This window comes from Neomonachus schauinslandi, chromosome 4, assembly GCF_002201575.2.
Source record: "Neomonachus schauinslandi chromosome 4, ASM220157v2, whole genome shotgun sequence".
Lineage (NCBI taxonomy): Eukaryota > Metazoa > Chordata > Mammalia > Carnivora > Phocidae > Neomonachus > Neomonachus schauinslandi.
The window spans coordinates 54,057,364-54,077,751 of NC_058406.1; the positions used below are offsets into that span (position 1 = coordinate 54,057,364).

The 20,388-nt window shown below is 36.8% G+C and overlaps 2 protein-coding genes and 1 non-coding gene across 3 annotated transcripts in view; 2 read left to right on the forward strand and 1 right to left on the reverse strand.

The window, feature by feature from the left end:
- The first annotated feature begins 1,020 nt into the window (after positions 1–1,020).
- IL23R (interleukin 23 receptor) overlaps positions 1,021–20,388 on the forward strand; it is a 55,467-nt gene continuing 36,099 nt past the window's right edge. Inside the window, exons 1-3 of the mRNA XM_021679975.1 lie at positions 1,021–1,090; positions 4,075–4,371; positions 9,288–9,411. Of these exons, the coding sequence (XP_021535650.1) occupies positions 1,021–1,090; positions 4,075–4,371; positions 9,288–9,411 (491 nt within the window). The remainder of the gene's footprint in view (positions 1,091–4,074; positions 4,372–9,287; positions 9,412–20,388) is intronic.
- On the reverse strand, positions 17,391–17,708 carry LOC110571810 (60S ribosomal protein L36a-like). The gene has a single exon (XM_021679976.1). It carries the CDS (start codon positions 17,706–17,708, stop codon positions 17,391–17,393), a length of 318 nt encoding a protein of 105 aa, XP_021535651.1.
- LOC123324721 lies at positions 19,479–19,589 on the forward strand. The gene has a single exon (XR_006539990.1). It is a non-coding gene; the product is annotated as a U6 spliceosomal RNA (small nuclear RNA).

Below are 20,388 nucleotides of genomic sequence, written 5' to 3' on the forward strand. Positions count from 1 at the left end.
ATGTTATCACATATGGGGTGCCTGGGTGGCTCAGTCTGTTGAGCACCTGACTCTTGATTTCGGCTCAGGTTGTGATCTCAGGGTCCTGGGATCGAGCCCCATGTCGGGCTCCGCGCTCTGCACGGAGTCTGCTTCTCCCTCTCCCTCTGCTCCTCCCCCTGTTCTCTCTCTCTCTCAAATAAATAAATAAAATCTTTAAGAAAAAAATGTTATCAGATATTTTATGCTATAAGATGAGTCATGATTTTGTTTTGCTGTTTTATATGAAAAGCTCAGGTTTTATTAGACAGATAAAAATAACTAGATAATGTTGGTCATTGAGTAACTGATTACTCAGTAATGTCGGTAACCAATTAAATAATGCAACTCTAACTGTAAACTTATGGCAATACTGTTTGGAATTTATATAATGTGTTTCTTTTGAACTGTCTACCGATGAAAAGGCTTTTTTATAAATTTAACTGGTGAGAGCACCTATGACTTTGTCTCACTTCATCTTTCGTCATTTTGAATGCTTTCTGGAAGTTCTGCAATTTTTGGCTTTTCCCAAGTTTAACTCATCAAAGACTGATACTTCTGGAGCTTCTTAGGGACAGAAATCTGGCCAGGAGAATTTATCATCAGGAGTTAGAGCAGAGGTTTCTGATGAGAGAGACAAGATTAAAAGAAAGTGTATTTTATCAAGGGCCAAAGTGTCCTACTAAGGTAATTCATAGTGATTTGAAGGGTATAAAAGGCCATTCTTTCACTTTATTTCTCCATCTGTATTATACCTCTTCACACACCACTGACTTTTCTTTGCCCTGTTTCCTCTTCCCTTCTGTTCTCCCCTTCTTTTTTTCCTTCCCTCCTTCCTTAGTTTCTTCATATTGAAATGGTCTCATTAAAGGCAATAATAACTGTTAGGAAAAAATGGAATGCCTTTTATTGTTGTTATTTTATTAAAATATTATAATTTAAACAATTTTCATATTTTTTCTTTCCTAGAGGGCAACAAAGAGCTTTTTCTTGCTTTCAGGAATGAATCAGGTCACAATTCAATGGGATGTGGTAATTGCTTTTTACATATTCTTCAACTGGTGTCATGGAGGTATAGTATTTTTAGTACCTATTGTTATCTTTTATTCAAAAAAATGTTGAGTGTTTATTATTTTCAAGGCATTATTCTAAGATCGATGAAGAATCAAAAATTATTAGATTGGGAAAAACTATATGCACATAAAAATTATATGCATGAATGAAATAAAAGAATCCAACCTCCCTCTTAATGGCAGGATTCCTTTCTCAAGCATCCCTAAGGAACAAACCTCTAACTCATATATGAACATTTCCATGAAGAAGCTAATTATTCTGAGTTGGCATGTTCTATCTTTGAACTGTTATAACTGTTACATGATAATCCATCAAACATTTGAATTTAATTCAACTCCACAAACCATTTGTTGACAGTTACTATGTATCAGGCACTGTGCTAAGCCTTTTATTCTTCACAACTTTGTGCAATGGTATTGTGCTATTATTCTTCCCATCTTATAATTCACACAAACATCTGGCACTATTACAGATAAAGGCATAAGCAGCTTTGAGGAATCCGGGGGGGGGGGGGTCATCAGAAATTCAGGCAGGATAACTTTGGCATTTGAGAGTTTCGACTGGGTTTTGTGTCCTGGGCAGGTGGCAGAAATTCATTTATTGGGAGACAAGCAACACCAAGGTAGGCTTCTAGACCTTGAAGAAAGCTTTGCAAATCATGCAAGTTACTCAGAATAGTAACAAAAGGAAACTGTCTTCTGCAGGTTGAAACACGATTATATTGGAGATGTAGAGGTAGCCCTATCGTCAGAACTAGAATCCCTCCAGCAGGTATCAGACACTCCCAGAGTCAGACCACAGCTATCCAAGAAGATTTAGAAGAAACAGGTCACTAGCTAACTTTTTCCAGCTTCTTGAAATATGCAAATAAGTAGGACTTGTGTTTATACATTCAAGTAACTAATATAGAGTGTAGAGAAATGAGTCAATCCCCTCTGATATGGCATTAGAGACCCTCAAGCTGTTCCTTAGAAATTATTTTATAGGGACACCTGGGTGGCTCAGCTGGTTAAGCATCTGCCTTCAGCTCAGGTCATAATCCCGGAGTCCTGGGATTGAGCCCTGCATCGGGCTCCCCGCTCAGGAGGGAGTCTGCTTCTCCCTCTGCCCCTCATCCTGCTCGTGTGCTCTCTCTCTCTCTCTCTCAAATAAATAAAAAAAAAACTTTAAAAAAGAGAAAAGAAATTATTTTATGTATTGTTCAATCTATGAATAGTTTTAATATCATCCAGACTACATTTTTTTCAAGTTCCCCCTTTTCAATATCTCTGCTGAAATTTAAAAAAAAATTTTTAAAAAGTTTAACATTCCTCTGATCAATCTACTAACCCTATTAAAAAAAAGAAATTAACATATTTGTATAACTTATTCTTACACAATCTGTGTTGATTCCCACTGACTACTGATTTTTTTTAGGTACTGAGAAATCATTGACTTACTAATTTTTTCCTGAATGTAGTAAGGCTCAGTGGTCCAAAGTTTCTGGGGTTCTTCTTTATTCTATTTTTGAAAACCAGGACACCATTTGTCCAAATCTGAAGTCTTCTGACATTTGTCATATTTTCTATTTTTTTCAAACACTACTCATAATAATTCCATGATAGTATTCACATATTTTTTTAAAGTCCTGGGGATTCAGTTTGTCTAAAATTGAATTGTTGACCTTATTTAAAGCAGTCGGATGCTTTCATAAAACTTCCTTTTCATGTCTTTGGCTTCAATATCCTCTTAATAATGATGGAATTATTTTATCAGTACTTCAGTATTTAAATACTTATAATTTATACATAATGTTCATTATGTAAATGGAAATATTCAATTACATTTGTATTATACAACAAGTTAATTCTTTAAGTATTGAAGTCTAAAGATAGGACCTTTTAAAATCAAATACTTACCTTTATCACTATTTTGATAAGATTTTAAGATATTTTAATGCAAGTATTTCCAGAAAAAGATAATAATAAATTTTCCTTAATGTGAATTTAATTTAACTGATACTGCATTGCACTGTCATTTGAGCTTATGAAAATGACTTTAAATTATTATTCTGGGTTATAAAAGTAATTACATTCACTATATAATTTTTAAAACACAGAAAAATGAAATTAAAAATGAAAAAATTAGTCTAACACACAGAGATTATCAATGTTAATATCTTAATGTATTTCTTTTCATTCATTCTTCTATTTCTGATATTGAGCCTATATTAAATATGTTGTTCTGCAATTTGCTTTTTAACAAAATATATTCTGAACATTTTCCCATATTATTCAATTAATGATGAATTTTAAGTGGTTATCAAGCAATAGATTTTTGTCATTAGTAAGAGTATGATTTTATTCATTAAACTCATAATTTTCTTTTTTTTAAGATTCTATTTATTTGAGAGAGGGAGAGAGCACAGGCAGGGGGAGCAGCAGAGGGAGAGGGAGAAGCAGGCTCCCCACTGAGCAGGAGCCTCATTGGGGAATCTATCCCAGGACCCTGAGATCATGACCTGAGCTGAAGGCAGACACTTACCCAATTGAACCACCCAGGCTCCCCTAAACTCCTAATTTTCTGATAAAGTAGCCATTATCTACAGAACAATGAAAGATTGATTGAGTAGCTTGAGAATGGGGTTTGGATTCTGCAGTGCCAAGTGTTATTTCTAATCTTACCTTTGAAAAATGGCATAGCGTCATAATGCCTCAGCTCTCTACTTTAAAATAGGAGAGCTAATTATATTTGCTCTTTAGAGTAGCTTAAAGGCTCACTCTAGTTTTGTATCATGTTGCTGAGCATCAACAGAAGCATGGTAAAAAGCACATTATAATAAACTAATCAGTTAATAGATACAGTTAACCCTAAAACTTTTTTCCAATGAAAATCATTTAGTTAATAGAAAAGAATAAATTTAAATGCAACAGTATATTCTTTTGAATCTCTTGTTTTAATGTTTTACATGGAATTTTAAAAATTTTATCTATTTGTTTCCAGGAATTACAAATATAAACTGCTCTGGCCACATCTGGGTAGAACCAGCCACAATTTTTAAGATGGGTATGAATATCTCTATATACTGTCAAGCAGCAATTAAGAACTGCCAACCAAGGAAACTTTATTTTTATAAAAATGGCATTAAAGAAAGATTTCAAATCACAAGAATTAATAAAACGACAGCTCGGCTTTGGTATAACAACTTTCTGGAGCCACATGCCTCTATGTACTGCACTGCTGAATGTCCTGGATATTTTCAAGAGACACTGATATGTGGAAAAGACATTTCTTCTGGATGTAAGTGTTGGGGTGCATTCAAAATTCAAATGAAAGCTCATCTAGCAAACTAGCCTAAAATCTTGTCGGGGTGCCTGGGTGGCTCAGTTGGTTGGTTGGGTGTCTGCCTTTGGCTCAGGTCATTATCCCAGGGTCCTGGGATTGAGCCCCTCATCAGGCTCCCTGATCAGCTGGGCTCCCTGCTCAGCGGGGAGGTTAGGTTCCCTGCTCAGCGGGGGGCCTGCTTCTTCCTCTTTCTCTGCCTGCCTCTCCGCCTGCTTGTGCACACTCTCTCTGTCAAATAAATAAATAAATAAATAAATAAAATCTTAAAAAATAATAAAAAATAAAATCTTGTCTAAAATTAGAGACAAATTAATATAGTTTACTTCTTTCATTAGTTTAATATAGGAATAGCAAACCCAAATGCTTCCAGGGGCTAGGTTGGTAAAATAGGAGTCAAGGAGGCTAATGGGATCTATGCAGAGAGCAAAGCACATAGATGGTCTACTGGGGACAGCCACTGCCCAACTCCATCATTTATGAGGATCTTGTATTCCTAAATCTTTTGAGTCTTTGAAAGAAGACAGAAATATAAACTTTCAATAACAACTCTACTAACTTTTAAATGTTGCTGATGCATTCAAAAAACAAAATTTTAACACTAGCCTGTCCAAACAGCATACATGATTTTAAGTGTTGTACTTTTCATCGGCTCTACACTTACATTTTTTGTTTATTTGCTTTCCAAACTAACATCATCTGCCTTGAAGCAGATCCCATCAAGAAATTTTGAGGCTAAGATTTAGGGAGAAAAAAATAGTTGCAAAACTAGCTTTGTGTTCCTGCTATACTTCTTACGAGCTGTGTGACCTTGGGACGGTTAATCTGTCTGAGCCTTGATTCCATGTCTGTAAAATGAGGCCAATTATTCCAGCTGTAGTAAGCACCAAATTTTAATAAACTATTTGAAAGCATATTATACACTTTAAAGTACAACACCAGTGTGTTAAACGCACTTAAAATTGCATGCTTTTGATAAAACATGAAGAGATTCTGATATAATTCCCTGCTCCTACACTGCCTCAAATGTGAATCATTTTTTGTAACTGTAATTATTGAAAAAAAAATTAGGGGGCGCCTGGGTGGTTCAGTCAGTTAAGCGGCTGCCTTCGGCTCAGGTCATGATCTCAGGGTCCTGGGATAGAGCACTTGCATCAGACTCCCTGCTCAGCGGGGAATCTGCTTCTCCCTCTCCTTCTGCCCCTCCCCCTGCTCCAGTATGTACATGCACACAGGCTTTCTCTCTCTTTCTCAAATAAATAAATAAAATCTTTAAAAAAAAAAGAAAAAAATCACGTTCATCTTAAAAATAATTGCTAAATTCAATTTGTATTTATAGTATTCTGAAGATGTGTAAGTTATCATAGTAATATGAGCTCACTTGTATAGTTATATACTTAATTCTTGGTTCTAGTATTATGAGAAATAGATCAATAAATTCAGCACTGTTTTAACCCAGAGATTCATTCCCTAGAGCATCTGGACCCAACTTCAGTGAAGAACGATAGAGGGCTTTGGGGTCTTTGTCATGTTCCCTTCATCCATACTTTCGACAATCAAACATGAGTTCTTATTCTTCCTCATCTCCAGACCTTAACTAGCAAGAGCAAGACCACCAGGTGGTCACCACTTGCCCCTAGAGTGAACACCTGAGAAGCAAGAGGCTTCCTTGTTCTAAATAAGGCCATTGTTGTACTTAATTCTGGGAACCTGATCTTGCATGATTTTCAAAAGAAAGAAGAGCTATGGGAGGTGGTAGAGGTGAACTGAGGAAGGACCGCAGTAACTTCTGGGGTCAAAGAATAAAGTTGGCCAACTCATGACTTACACTGATAATAGCATACTAAACTTGCCCTAAATTATGGGAATTGAAGGCATAGGCGGACATCTTATCTGATGTATGAGGACTCCTTAGCTTGTCCACATCCTCAGGAAACATAAACACTTAATGCTTAAATATTTTACTATTTATCCTTTGGTGGGTGGAGGTGGGGTGTTGAGAGAAGGTACAATTTCTTTGGAAGGCAAAGCAATTTTCACAGTTATGGGCAAAGGTTAGCTTTTAATTTGAGCCAGAGGAAGAAAGGAGGCAAAAGAAGTATGGCCTCCTTCCTTAAGTTGCAATTTGAGTGACAAATTACCCCCAACAGCTTCTTCTAGTGTTGCCCCCAAACACAACCACCAGGCCATGTTTAGGGTCAGGGAACAGCCTTTGCTCCCCTTCTGGGACGACATCATAGAAGAATTTAGATTCTCTGCTGCTGGCTGCTTAGAAAGAACATCACTCTTTCCATTTATTTACTTTGTGAGTTGTAACTTCTTACATAGGGCTCTGGTTATGAGTGTGACATTGTAACTGCCAGGTAAGAATTTACTCTAACTCTTGGACCCAAGAGCACCTATGTTCTTGGGCTCTGCATTCTTAGCAAACAAAACTTCCTATTTAAGTAAGTCAAAAAAAGGTTTTTGAGGGTTTTTGTGGTACTCTAGAAATCACATTGCTTTCACTGGGTTACTTTGATCACAGGATATTTGTCCTGTGAGCTTTACTATGCTAACTTATCATCACTGTTTTTTGAATAAAATGATTCTGTGTATTTTTTTTTAGACTGGAAACAAAGCATAAAAGAGAGAGAAAATAAATGAGTCAGTGCTTTACCTGAAAAGAAATCCAAATATATTTAAAAGCTTCTGTACTTTAATATGTAATCTGTGAAATATAAACTATTACTATCACAATTTCCATTTTTAGTCATCATTTTAAACACTTCCGAGAATCTCATCTGTGATTAAATGCACACATATTATGGGAATTTTGTTTTATCAGTTTCACACCAATCATGGGATAAAATATTATAAGATGTCTTTATTCATTTAAAAATACCAAATTAAAGTAAACCATACATGGAACAATCTGTTTCCACTTAATCATTTATTTAAAAGTTTAAATATCTTTGACTTAAATTTTGACCATCTTTGATTTCTACTTATTGTGAGGAAAGCATACTTTTTATCCAATAAAAGTCCCTGAAAATTTGTCTTTAACATTGCTATCTAGTATCATTCCTGGCACAATTAGGCTGGCCTGTGCTCTCCTTGGGAAAAGAATTGCAGTGATCTTTGCCAGAAGCACTGTGCCTCTGTTCATTTTAAATTCTCCTCATTATCATTTTATTAATCAAGCCAATCAAATTATGAGAAAAACTTTACTGAGTGGTTGCCATGCACCAAAAATGTCTTAAATGCTAGAAATTCAAAGAAGAGGGATTCTACCTTCAAGAAACTCTCAGTAGAAAATGATCCTTGGCTAGACTCTGAATTAACAAGAAATCTGGCCTGTGATTAGTAAGTGCTCCAATAATAGGGGAGGGGTGGGATTGGTAGAAAAAACAAACACATAAGCCTCATCCTTGTATATTTCAGAGTATTCTCTGATACCTGGCTGGATAGCGGGTTTTTCTCCTTGACATTGGATAAACTGGCAATGAGATTAACAACAACCTGGTCTTACTCTCATAACTAATCATACTCCCATCTTTATATATTTCACATTAACAAATATTGCACTTATTCGCATGTGAGTATATAATCTATTTGATCTTTTGCAAAGTTAATTAACCACGAGTCATTTATAACCCTGAGCATTCACTTTATATAGAATGCTGTGGAATAACATAGCCCAAAAGATTGACCATTGTCTTTTATGATGGCCAAATCAATTGTACTCTGTCTAAAACCAGAAGGGAAAAATAACTTTAGCACAAATCACTGTAATCAGTGAGGGACCACAACTCAATCAATATTCAAAATGACTTAAATTTATGTTTCCAGACCTACCTCCTTTAAGACTCAAACAAAACTTAAGTATTTCTTTTCAATTATTTGGAGTCCAGTTTCTCCCCATTGTAACACAATGCTACAACTCATCAAAATGTTTTAAAGTACTTTAGTATGTTCTTACTGCTTGAAATTGTTTTTTAATTATAAAATCAAATTGCATACAACATAGAAAGTTTTTAAAAATTTAGACCAGCAGAAAGGAAATACCCATTGTCTCTATAATCCCATAATCTCACTACTAACAACCCCGCTTTAATAATTTGAAATATGTCTTTCAAGTTTTAGTTTCTCTCTCTCTCTTCCCTTTCTCCCTCTCTCTCCTCCTTCCCAACCCCTCTCTCTCTGTCTCTCTCTCGAATGAGATCACTATATTACACTATTTTGCAACCTGCATTTTTCACTTTATCATATGGCCAGAACTTCCTTAATTAAACATATTTCTAGTGCTTTCCAGAGGCTAGATACTTAAATTATCATCTACAACTTTTTTGGGGGATGTATTTTAAGAGTGTATTATAGTTTACTTACATATGCTGCAGAAGTCAAGCTCAATGGTGATTGCACAGATATCTTGGAATTCGTTGATTAGAAAGTCATTAATGACCTTAGCAACAGGGTTTTGATGGAATTGTAGGTCTGAATCTTGATTGTCTGGGGTTCAAGAGCAAATGGGAGATGAAGTAAAAGACCAGTATAATATAGGACCCTTAGTTTAGCTGTTAAGAAAAGGAGATACAGTGGTAGATGAGGATAGAGGATTTGAGGAGTGATTTTTTTTGTGGGGGGGGATGGGAGAAACTTGATCATATTAGTATCCCCAGAGGCATGGAGAATATAGTAAAGTATTACAAAGGAGAGTAGCGATGCCTGATGGCAAAGTAGGTAGTAAGGTGAGGTGAACGGGATGGAATGAAGGAGGTGCTGAGTGCTGATTGGGCTGGTTTCCTAAATAAAATGGAAAGTTTATCAACTAACTACTTGATAAAGAACTTTATGTTTCTAGGGTGGCTTCTAAGTGATACATTTTGTTGCAGATCCACCAGATGTTCCTGACAAGGTAACCTGTGTCATTTATGAATACTCAGGCAACATGACTTGTACCTGGAATTCCGGGAAGCCCACCTACATAGGCACAAAGTATGTGGTGTATGTGAAGAGGTAGGTTCCTACAACAGTTTAACATGAGCAATTCTATTCCAGTCCAGCCAGTGTTCTGCCTCCAGCAGGGATCCAAAAAAAACGAACCATAAACAGTAAATGTACACGCTGATTTCCCCCAATTCCCTACTTATCAGTGAAGCCACCCAAACCCTTTTAGGGCCACTCATATTTTCACTCTCTGGGACAATGCGTTCTATAAACTTTCTGTCCTTTGATTCATTGGTATGTAACTGGGGACAGAAACCTAATGGGAATATAGCACAGAATAGTTTTAAAAGGACCTTTGCTTTCATCTCAGCTCTATCCTCTTTCTAGGGTTTAGGCAACTTAGTCAACCTCTCCAAATTGCCTTTCTTTTATCTTGAAAACGGGCATAAGAATAGAACCTAAGGCACAGATTTATTCTAATTATTTCAGTGGAATTTGGTTTTTAAAGCATGTAGCACAGCGCCACGTCCACCATTAGCACGAAATTCATGGACTCCATTAGTTATTAATAATGATCTCGAAATCTTAAATTTGGTGTCTGTACAGACTGACCATCTCTTCTGGTTTGTCTGAGACTAAAGGAAGTTCCCAGGACACAGGACTTTCAGTTTTAAAAGTGAAAGTAATAACTGAGTGAAAATGATAATTTTCCACTTGGAGTCCAGAAGGGCTTTGAGGAAATACTCTTTTGTCACATTCTTACAATAACCAGACTTCAGGAGCCAAGATGACCACACAGCCAAAATCTCTTAAGTTTTATGCTTACAGAAAAATCGTTGGTCATCAAAGTTGTACTACTTTGTACTAAATTAAATTGGGAAAACATGGATACTTGTTCAGAAACAGCAAAATCGGAAGAGGTTGATATGAAAAAATCCCCTTCCCTCCAATGTACATAGCTGAATTCTTTCTTTGTTACATTTAAACTATTCTCACATATATTAGTCTGTTTTGGAATCCTCTTTTAGTGTTAAAGTTGGAAATAAAACCGTCAATTTAAAAAAAAAAAGGGTTAAGTTAGTCACCCATCCATGTTTCTCATTTTGTTTAGTTTATTTTTTTTTTTAAGAATGCTTTCAATGGTGTATTTGAAGTATACTTTTTTCTGTTTGTAACTCTCAAAAAATTTCCCAAACTACTTATTTTTTAAGAAGCATGTATGGGACCCTTACTATTTGCCAAGTATTCAGCCAAAAGCTTTATATGTGTTACTTCATTTAATCCCTTACACAATCTTGTGAGGTATATATGATTATTTTTCTGATTTTTGTAGACAAAGTGACTGAGGCTCGATGGGGTTAGGCGATACGTCCAGGGCCACATAGCTACAGAGAGGGTGAGGTGGGATTTGAAATTGGGCTGGCCTGACTGCCTTCTTCCCAATTTAGTTATTTTTTGCTGATGTGGCATGGGAACCAGATCACAGAGCATGTTTGAAAGACGATAACCAGGTCTCATCACAGTAGAAGAGAATAATCTTCCAATCGTGCTCTCTCTCTCCACCTGTGGCATACTCAGAATAATTTTGATTGAAATATAAAAGGTAACACTTCTCCATTCAAGAAATTCTGTGTAAAAACGGGGCAGATTTTACGAATACATTGCTAAGCCTGCAGTCACCAGCTATATGCCATGGGCAAGACGCTCACACCTTTCATTCTAAGCAGGGGTTACACAGAGGCAAGGTCGGGTATCAAAGAGATGATGGAAACATGGAGATTAGGCATAGGTTATGTTGTCATGTGCACTACAGCTTCAGTCCTCAACTCCACCTTGTGAAATAACTATCATTACTGTCCCCATTTTACAGTGCTCATATTACCTCTCCCAAGTGACTTAGCTAAGATGGTAAGGAAGCCAGGGTTCTAACACAGGTCAGAGACTTAACCTTTACCCTCTGCTTCTAGGGCAAAGTAGTCCTTTTGAGATGAAAAGAGGACAAGAAAACTTAAGAGTCTCCTTATAAAGTCAACTTTAGTTTTGAAAATGAAAGCAGTATGGAAGCAACTCCCACAATGGAAGCTCACAGAAAAGCTAGATAGTGCCAGATTGACAGAGAAAGCATGGTACCTTGAGGATTTTACTATCTCCTGGAGCTTTTACTACCTCATGGGCCCACTGATCCTCACTGGTTGGTTTTTTTCTTTCTTTTTAATATAACAGCTTTATAGAGTATAATTCACATACCATACGATTCGCCTTATTTGAAGTATAGCATTCAATGATTTTAGTATATTCACAGAGTTGTGCAACCAACACCACAATTTTAGAACATTTTCTTATGCCAAAAGTAAATTGTATCCATTAGGAATAACTCCATTTGCCTCAACTTCCCCATCCTGAGGCATCCTCTGGGCATTTGCCTGCTCTGGACACTTCTTATAAAAGGAGTCATATAGGGTGCCTGGGTGGCTCAGTTGGTTAAGCGACTGCCTTCAGCTCAGGTCATGATCCTGGAGTCCCGGGATCGAGTCCCGCATCGGGCTCCCTGCTCAGCAGGGAGTCTGCCTCTCTCTCTGACCCTCCCCCCTCTCATGCTCTCTATCTCATTCTCTCTCAAATAAATAAATAAAATCTTAAAAAAAAAAGGAGTCATATAATACGTGGTCTCTTGTGACTGTCTCTTTCACTTAGCACAAGGATTTCAAGTTTCATCCTTAGTCTAGCATGTATAAGTACTTCATTCCTTTTTATGGCCAAATAATGTATGAATATATCACATTTACTTTATCCATTCATTAGCTGATGGACATTCGGGTTGTTTCTACTTTTTGGTTATTATGAGTAATGCTTCTGAGATATTCATGTACAAGATTTTCGGTAGACACAGGTTTTCATTTCTCTTGGGCATATACTTAGGAATAGAATTGCTGGGTCATACGTAATTCTGTTTAACCTTTTGAGGAACTACCATACTGTTTTCTAAAACAACTGCACTATTTTACATTCCTACCAGAAGTATATGAAGATTCCAACTTCTCCACGTTCTTGCCAACACTTATTATTATCTTATTGGTTATTGCCAATCTAGTGGGTATGAGTTAATTCTTTCAGGTGCCACTTACTTGCTGTCTCAAGTTCCTGACAATAAAATTGCATTATAAATTTGGAACAGGCATACCACAATTTGAGAAGATATATTTGTTAAACAAAAACTTGCCAACCACCACCTAATTTCCTATTTAGTATCATAAAAAAAAAATGTTCTCCAAGTATTTTGCCTATTTATTATAGATTTTTCTTAAAATCCATTAATGCATTCAGTTACATATGTTTAAATTATTTACACGTGGCTTTTTTGAGAAATACATCTAGCTTATAAAGTGAGAAATACCTGTAGTAGTTATGAGTGTTGAGATTGTTCTCAGTACTCAAAAAGTCACCTTGAAAGTATTAAGAATACATTTATAAAAGAGCATGCTTCCAGAACTATCCATTGGAAAGAATGGGGGGGGGGCTGTGTTGAGTTTTACTTTTGATTTCCAGTTTTGAAATTTATCCGTTAGGTGTTTTTTATCATGCAAATATCAGAAAACCTAAGTGCAGTGACTTAAACAGATGGGGCTTTACTTGTATCAAGCCATAGTGGTAGGAATTACAGAGCTGGCATGATTACTCACTGATATCCCAAAGGTTTTTTCCACCTTTCTCCTCTATAAGCTTTAGTGTGTTGGCCTTAATCCTCAGAAGCTGTACCTCTAGGCTTCTCATCCAAGTCCCAGGCAGGAAAAATGGTGAAGGAAAAAGAACGTCCCCCATCGGACTTCCAATGGCATCTCATTGGCCAGAACTGGGTTACATGTCTACTCTATCTGGATGGGAACCTAGGAGAAGGGCATTGTTGATAGAATCTAGCACTGTCATCTAACAGTATCTGGCATAATTTCTACCTGTGTGATGTTGAAAAAGTTATTTAGCTTTGCCAAGCCGTAGCTTCCTGTGAAATGAGGATAATACCATACTGGGTGTTCCAAAGCTTATACGACACAAGCTATAAAAAATGACTTGCAAATAGGAAATGTTTAAAAACAACAACAAAAAGGCAGAGTATTATGGTGACACTCAAGGCTGACATCCTAGGCTTGTTTGATTTTGATTTGTTCTTACATCAAAACCTGACTGATTTGGGTGAGGAGATTAACATAAGGCCATTAAAAAATGATCATTTACAGGATATTATAAACAATAATTTTACTACATTATTTTCAAGTAACAGTAACTTTAAGCAGATGACTATCTAGAAAGAGATGTTAAATGTGCTCTAAAAGCAAGACTTTCCTGGAGAAAAATAAACTAAAAAAATACAAATAAGACTAATTTTTTAGCAGTTGTGCATATGTCAATAGTAAACTCATTCATTCAGACTAGAAATGTAAACTCAATAGGGGCAAGAATTTTTATTTTGTTCACTGCTGTATCTATCACTTGAGCCTAGAATGAGGCCTGGTGCATTGTAACTGCTCAATTAATATTTATTGAGTGATTACTCTGATAAGTAGAAATAGACATTTCCCACATTCTCCCTTCACAGTCTAGTTAAATAATAATAATACAAAGTCTTACCCATTAGAAAAACTTTTTCACTGTATTTTCTAAAATCCAACATTAAATTATAGTCAAACTCAGACAAACCTAACTCAAATTCTGAATTAAGTCCAGATTAATGGAATTTTATCATATTTTATTTATTTTATTTATTTTTTTTTTGAATTTTATCATATTTTAAAAAGGACCTAAAAGTTGTGAAGGATTAGCATAAAAGCGAATGTTCTCCTGTAGCAAATTCAAAGAATGAGCTCATAGAGGCACAAATTGGAAAAGGGAATAAACATCTGTTCATCTTAAAATTAATTAAAAACACACAATGAGTTGAAAAAAATAGAGAAAAGAAAGTTAATTTTTCTAACTATCAAAAAGGTCTTTCCCCCCCAGGAAAAAGTTTGTGGTTGAGGTAGTTTAAAAAGGTTATTCTGGATCCTTGGCTCTTAGGGTATTTTCCACTTTGGCAGATAGGTATAGAGATCAGCATTTGCAAGGTTTCACTTCCAACCCATGTGGTTCTGTTTTCCAGTAAAATCACATATACAGGAGAGGTATTTTACCTCAGTCCACCCACTTGTTCCACTCGTGACAGAAAGGTGGCATTCCCTCTATTGCAGCCTACAGATCATCAGGGCTTCCCTTCTGGTGTTGGGTTGAAGTTGTAAAACAGAGGAATTTATCTGTGTTGCTTCAAGAGCTTTCTTTCCCCCTAGTATCTTGTGGTGACCCCACCAGCAGAGCTGCATGGCCATTCACATACCTTCCTCTACCCTCTGTATTTTGCTATATATGTATATATATATATATATATATATACTTATACAATAAGTGGTGATAGGAGAAACCAAAGAAGAAGAAACTCTGCTAATAAACATCTACTGACTATTGTGTATTACCTCAACAGCTTCATGTAAATATGTTCTTTCTTAGAAATTCTTGCAATGTCTGTTGTAGTGTCTTCTACTCAATAAATACTTGCTGGATAAAAATGAATGCATGATGGCCCTTCATTCTATTCCATTCAAGCCAATTTAGCAAATATTTATTTAACATTTTGTGCCTTCTTGTTACTATGTTAAACTCTAGAGATTTTTTTGTGGATAGGCACCATCTCTGTGCATGACAAGGTCATAAAGTTATTAGAATAACACCAATGATGGGATTTTCAGGCACTGTGAAAGTCCAGTAGGGCAATTATTTTTAGATGAGATATCATTTTAGACCCCCTAGGGTCAATTGCCTATTCTGTCAATTCATATGACCTGTTTGTTTTTGCCATTTCTTCTTCTCCTCTATATGCATATTCCTAATAATCAGAAAGAGTTCTTTGGCATGATTCCAAATATTTTTAAGGCTGTGATGTTATATTTCAATAATTCTTCTAGGATTTAAGCAGTTCATATTTTTAAATCCATGTCCTCACTGATTCTGCACCTATACTAGGAAAGCTAATTCTGGCTGGGGACAAACATAGACTTACTAACTGATGCGACTTTATATTCATAACCATTAATCTCACTGGGGCCCAGATAGCCACCCAGTATCCTGCCACCTATCACTGGCCAAGTCATTCCTCCACTAAGCCAATAATTATTTCATTACTTGTTCTCTCATTTCTGGTCTCCCGCGGGCTTTTCTCCCTCCTCATTCTCTATTGATGACCTGCTTTCTAATTTCACTGAGAAAACAGAAGCAATAAGACCATAAGCCTCCCCCATCTACTGATGCATTGGTATCTGTACCCATATACTTGGTCTTCCTTTCTACTACTGTGGATGAACTACAGTTGCCCTGAGGCCAACTCTCTACTTTGTGTGCTAGATCTTACCCCTCCTGTCTCCTGGAGAAAATTGCTCCAACAATGCTCCTCTCTTTTCTGCATGATCACCTCTTCTATCTTTACTGGATCATTCCCACCAACTTTCAAACAACCTGCAGCATCTGCCCTCTTGAAAAATGCAAAATCCCTTGGTCCTTCCTTGCTCCACTATCCTATTTCTCTGCTCCTCTTTATGGCAAAACTCAAGAGTTGTCTGTGCTTTTTGTCTCTACTTCCTCTCTCATCTTTTCTTGAATCTAGTTTAGTCAATTTTTTGCTGTACACTGAGACAGGTCTTATCAGTGTCACTGACGACTTGCCATTAGCAAATTCAGTGGTTTCTCTCAGTCCTTATCTTCCTATCTGGAGCATTTAATTAAGCTTTTCACTTCCTTCTTTTGGCTTGGAGGACACCACTCCTCCAACTTTCCTGGATGCTTTTTTCTCAGACTCTTTAGCTGATGCCTCTTCATTTCTAGTAAAGTAATAGGTCCCATAGCTTTATTCCTAGGATCTCCTTTTATTTCTATCTATACTCATTACCTAAAAGACATAATGCAAATTTATAGTGTAAAACTTCCTAATTTATCTACCTTGAGTCTAGACATCTCCCCTGCCCACAGCTACCATATATCTAACATCTTATTCAGCACTCTCTTAGACATCCAAAAGATATCTCAAAGCTAACATGTTCAAAACGAAACACCCTGTTTCTTTTACCCACACTGCATTCCCCTTCTCAGTAAATGGCAACTCCATCTTCGTAGTATTTAGGTCAAAATCACTGGAGTCCTCCTAGATTCCTCCCTACCATGCCCTTAACAAAATTAATCAGCAAAACCTATTGTATTTGACCTCTTCTCACTATCCACTTTGCAGTCCTGAGCCAAACCATATCATTTCTCATCCAGGTTAGTAAAAACTTCCTAACTGGTGCCCTACCCTCCACTTTTGCCTTCCTACAGTTATTATTATATGCAAGTAGCCAGAGTAATTCTTTTCACATGTAGCTCAGATCATGTCACTCCTCTGCTCAAAACCTCCCATTTCTTTCGCAGATCAAAGCCAGAGTCCTTCAATGGTGTGACCTTATAATAACTTTGAAATCTCTCCCTCCTCCAGACTCTCTGATCTCATCTTTAATCCCTTTCTATCTGCCTCACCTACACCAAAAAACATCACTGATGTCCTTGCTGTTCTTTGAACAGGACAAGCAAGATTCTGCCTCAGGGTCTTTGCATATCTCTAGAAAGCTCTTCCTCCAGAGAGAAGGAAAGTCACCTTCTTAGACAGGCCTTCCTCATCTTCATCTTCCTTAAAAAAAAAAAAATCCCCACTCCTACTTCTAGCACTTCCTAACCCCTTTTTGCTTTATTTTTCTTCTAAACATTTATCACCACATGGTATATCATATATTTATTTGTTTCCACCAGAATGTGTGCTCCATGAAGGTTGGGACTTTATCTGTTTTGTTTTTGTTTTTGTTTTTTCAAGCATAAACTGCCCCACAAGGGGAATTTTATTGATGGCACTAGTTTATTTCCCTCTTAAAAGACCAACTGCAACCAAATGAAGTAAAAATAACCTCAAGATTTTATTGTCTTCATGATATAACAAAATACGAAGCTTAGAACTGGATCACTTGGCCCTTTCTTTTCTCATATCCTCCCAATTCAAAATGCTTGCATCTCTTAATAGCCAGCATTCTCTTAGATCTGCAGTTGGGCTCAACACATTCAAACCTCAGCACAATCTCCTTTGTAGTTTTAGGCTTTTTCCAGAAAATCAGCTTAGTCTGCCCACCATAGCCACTCTGCTTCCTGTCATAACACTGCTTTCCCTGGGCATAAAGAGAATCTTTGCCTTTCTTGTACTGTGTCACTTTGTGGGGTTGGTCCTTGCCACACTTGCAGAAAGTCCGGCGGGTTTTAGGAACATTCACCATGTTTTGAATGGTGAAATGTTCTCGCCATTCACCATGTTTGTGAGAGCGCTATGGGCTCAGAAAGAAAGAGTGGGACTTTTATCTGTTTTGTCCATTGTTGTATTCCCAGTGTCTAAAGTAGCGCTTGGACCATAGTGGATGTTAAATAAATATCTGTTGAATGAGTGGCTAAATAAATGGAAAACACTATTCACCATTATCATCATAAATTGTCAGTGTTTATTGAAAATCTATTAAAAACAACTAGGGTGAGATGCATGGGAAACTTCAGAGACATATAAATCATGCTGACTCCCTTCAAAAAATAATCTGGTATGTATTAGTAAGCACACCGAAACCAGAAATAGAAATAAGAAATTTGAAAACTTTGTAATATATGGTTTTATATTAAAATAGCCCCAAAGTTATAGTCATTCATTCATTATTACTGATTCTTCATCTAAAACAGTGTTTGTGATCTAGGTGCTAACATGAAGTTAGACTTTAAAGCAGAATTAAATTACCTAATAACTATGGTTAATGTTGGTTTAAGAATATATTTCCATTTTGACTGTGGTCTCAATATAAAAGATAAAAGAATTAGCCACAAACCAAGGACACGCATGTGGTTTTCTCTAACTGGAAAATACTCAGAGATGCCCTACTTGCTACTTAACCCATATTTGCCATTTTCTTATTTTCACTTTTGAAATCTTATTGAGCATGAGTTTAGCATACCTTAAAACCAACTCTCTGTAATTTATTTACATTCCATCTTATTTCAAAAAAAAATATAAGGGAACTATGCAAACACCTGAATTTAATGGAAGGATTTGATTTCAGATACAAGTAATATAAAAGAAATTTTGCTTGTTGAAATATAACAACTTTTAAGGTTTCATTTGTATTCTTTAGAATGTGTAAAAGTCTTATCATAAATACCTTTTAATCCACAGTAATAATTGTGTGTTTAATAAGCCCTTTATTGTTGTTAAGCCATCGGCTCCATGCTTCCTTATCTCACTCACTTATCCTATTTACTCATGATTACATCGATGTTATTCTTTCTGTTGTATGGATGAGTCAACTGAAGTACATAGAGGTTAAGTAACTGGCTCCAAGTCCCATATTTTATTGAGGGGCAGAGCTGGGATTTGAACCTAGGTTTTTTTTTCTAAAACCCAAGCCCTCTGCTTTTCATCACTATGATATGTCCTTGTCCTCTCCTGGTGTTCATAGTGATCTCCCTGCTGTTGAGAGGAAAGAGGCAGCACTGGAAAATAGGCACTGAGGGTTAAAAACCTAAGCTGAACTAGAGTAGCAGCTGCCACCTTCATTCCAGGTAGACCCCTCACCCCTATCCACGTATCCCTGTCAGCCTTAGAGAGATTCCTTGGTTGCCTGCTGAGATTATCCTGCTCTGGTGGTGGCAATAAGTTTAAAATACAGATGTGTAAATTCTGTAGTATTTTGATTCATAAATGCATATATTGCTTGGTAGAGTGAGGCTGGTTCTTCTTTCCCCCCCTGGAGTTCTGTGTCTCAGCAAGCATGCCACTTTGGATTCTAACAGATCATAGTGGCCAGCAAGTTATAATCCGGGCTGGGGTATTGTGGGGCTGGAGAAATTCGGGCCATTGCTAAATAGATGCATAGTAGTAACAGGACCTGAAGTGCAGCTGTAGAGATGAAATGATTGTGATTTTTCAACTCTTCCTTTCCCATAAATCCTATCAAGTCAGTTCCCGAGGACAGAAAAAAGTTGATGGTATTAGATAAAGAAACCGAGCAGTGCTTGCCTCAGCAGCACAAATACTATATATAATTGTAACAGTGCAGAGAAAATGAACATGACCCCTAATCAAAGATGACATACAAATTCGTGAAGCGTTTCTGTTTGTTAAATGTAAGAATTTAGGGTACTTGTCTTTTCACATTTGTTCAAATTCCAAGGTTATTTCCCTCCAAGTTAGTAGGTGTATACTAAGTTAGGTTTCATGATGTAATACAATTAACGTAGGAATCTACAAGTAATATACCGAACAGATAATATAGAGCTAGGGCTTAGACCATGGACACAGCTATCAAAACAGGAACAAAAGATAAGAAAATAATAGCTAAGGAAATACTTCACCTTCTTTGGTTCGCTCTTAAGTGATGGAGGAAAAGTTGTTAAAAATGGCAAACTGAGGACATCAGAAAGGCAGCATGCTGTTGACAACAAGAGAGAAATGGGCAAGAAGAAGAATTTACAAGTTGTAAATATGCTACAGTTCTGGTCTCAGGCAGATCTCCAAATGCAGCTCCCAGTGAGAGTGCAGATACTCAGTAGCTGTATGTGTGGAATGTTTTGTCCATTGTTGTGATTGAAACCAGGAAGATGAGTGAGCTGAGGGAAAAGGCAAGCACTAAGAGCTGACCCTCACTGTGGTGGGGTTAGAGGAGTAGGGAGGGCAACCCAAGTGGAGGGTTGGAGGAGGAAAGATATCACTAAGCAGGTGTGAGAAAAAGATGTAGGCTCTCTCACCCAGAAGACAGGGTCTGGGTAGCCAAGGGAAGGAAGACTTGTAAGTTATCAAGAGGGATGGATGCTACAAAGAGGATTCAGAGGACTTCACCTTGGAAAGGATGCCATTTTAGAAGAGTAGTTTCATGGGAAAAGTGAAGGCAGAAATCACAACAAAAAGCTTAAAGAACAAGT

Coding starts and splice junctions, on each gene's coding strand:
- LOC110571810 (XM_021679976.1), bottom strand. CDS start 17,708: ATGGTGAATGTTCCTAAAACCCGCCGGACTTTCTGCAAGTGTGGCAAG.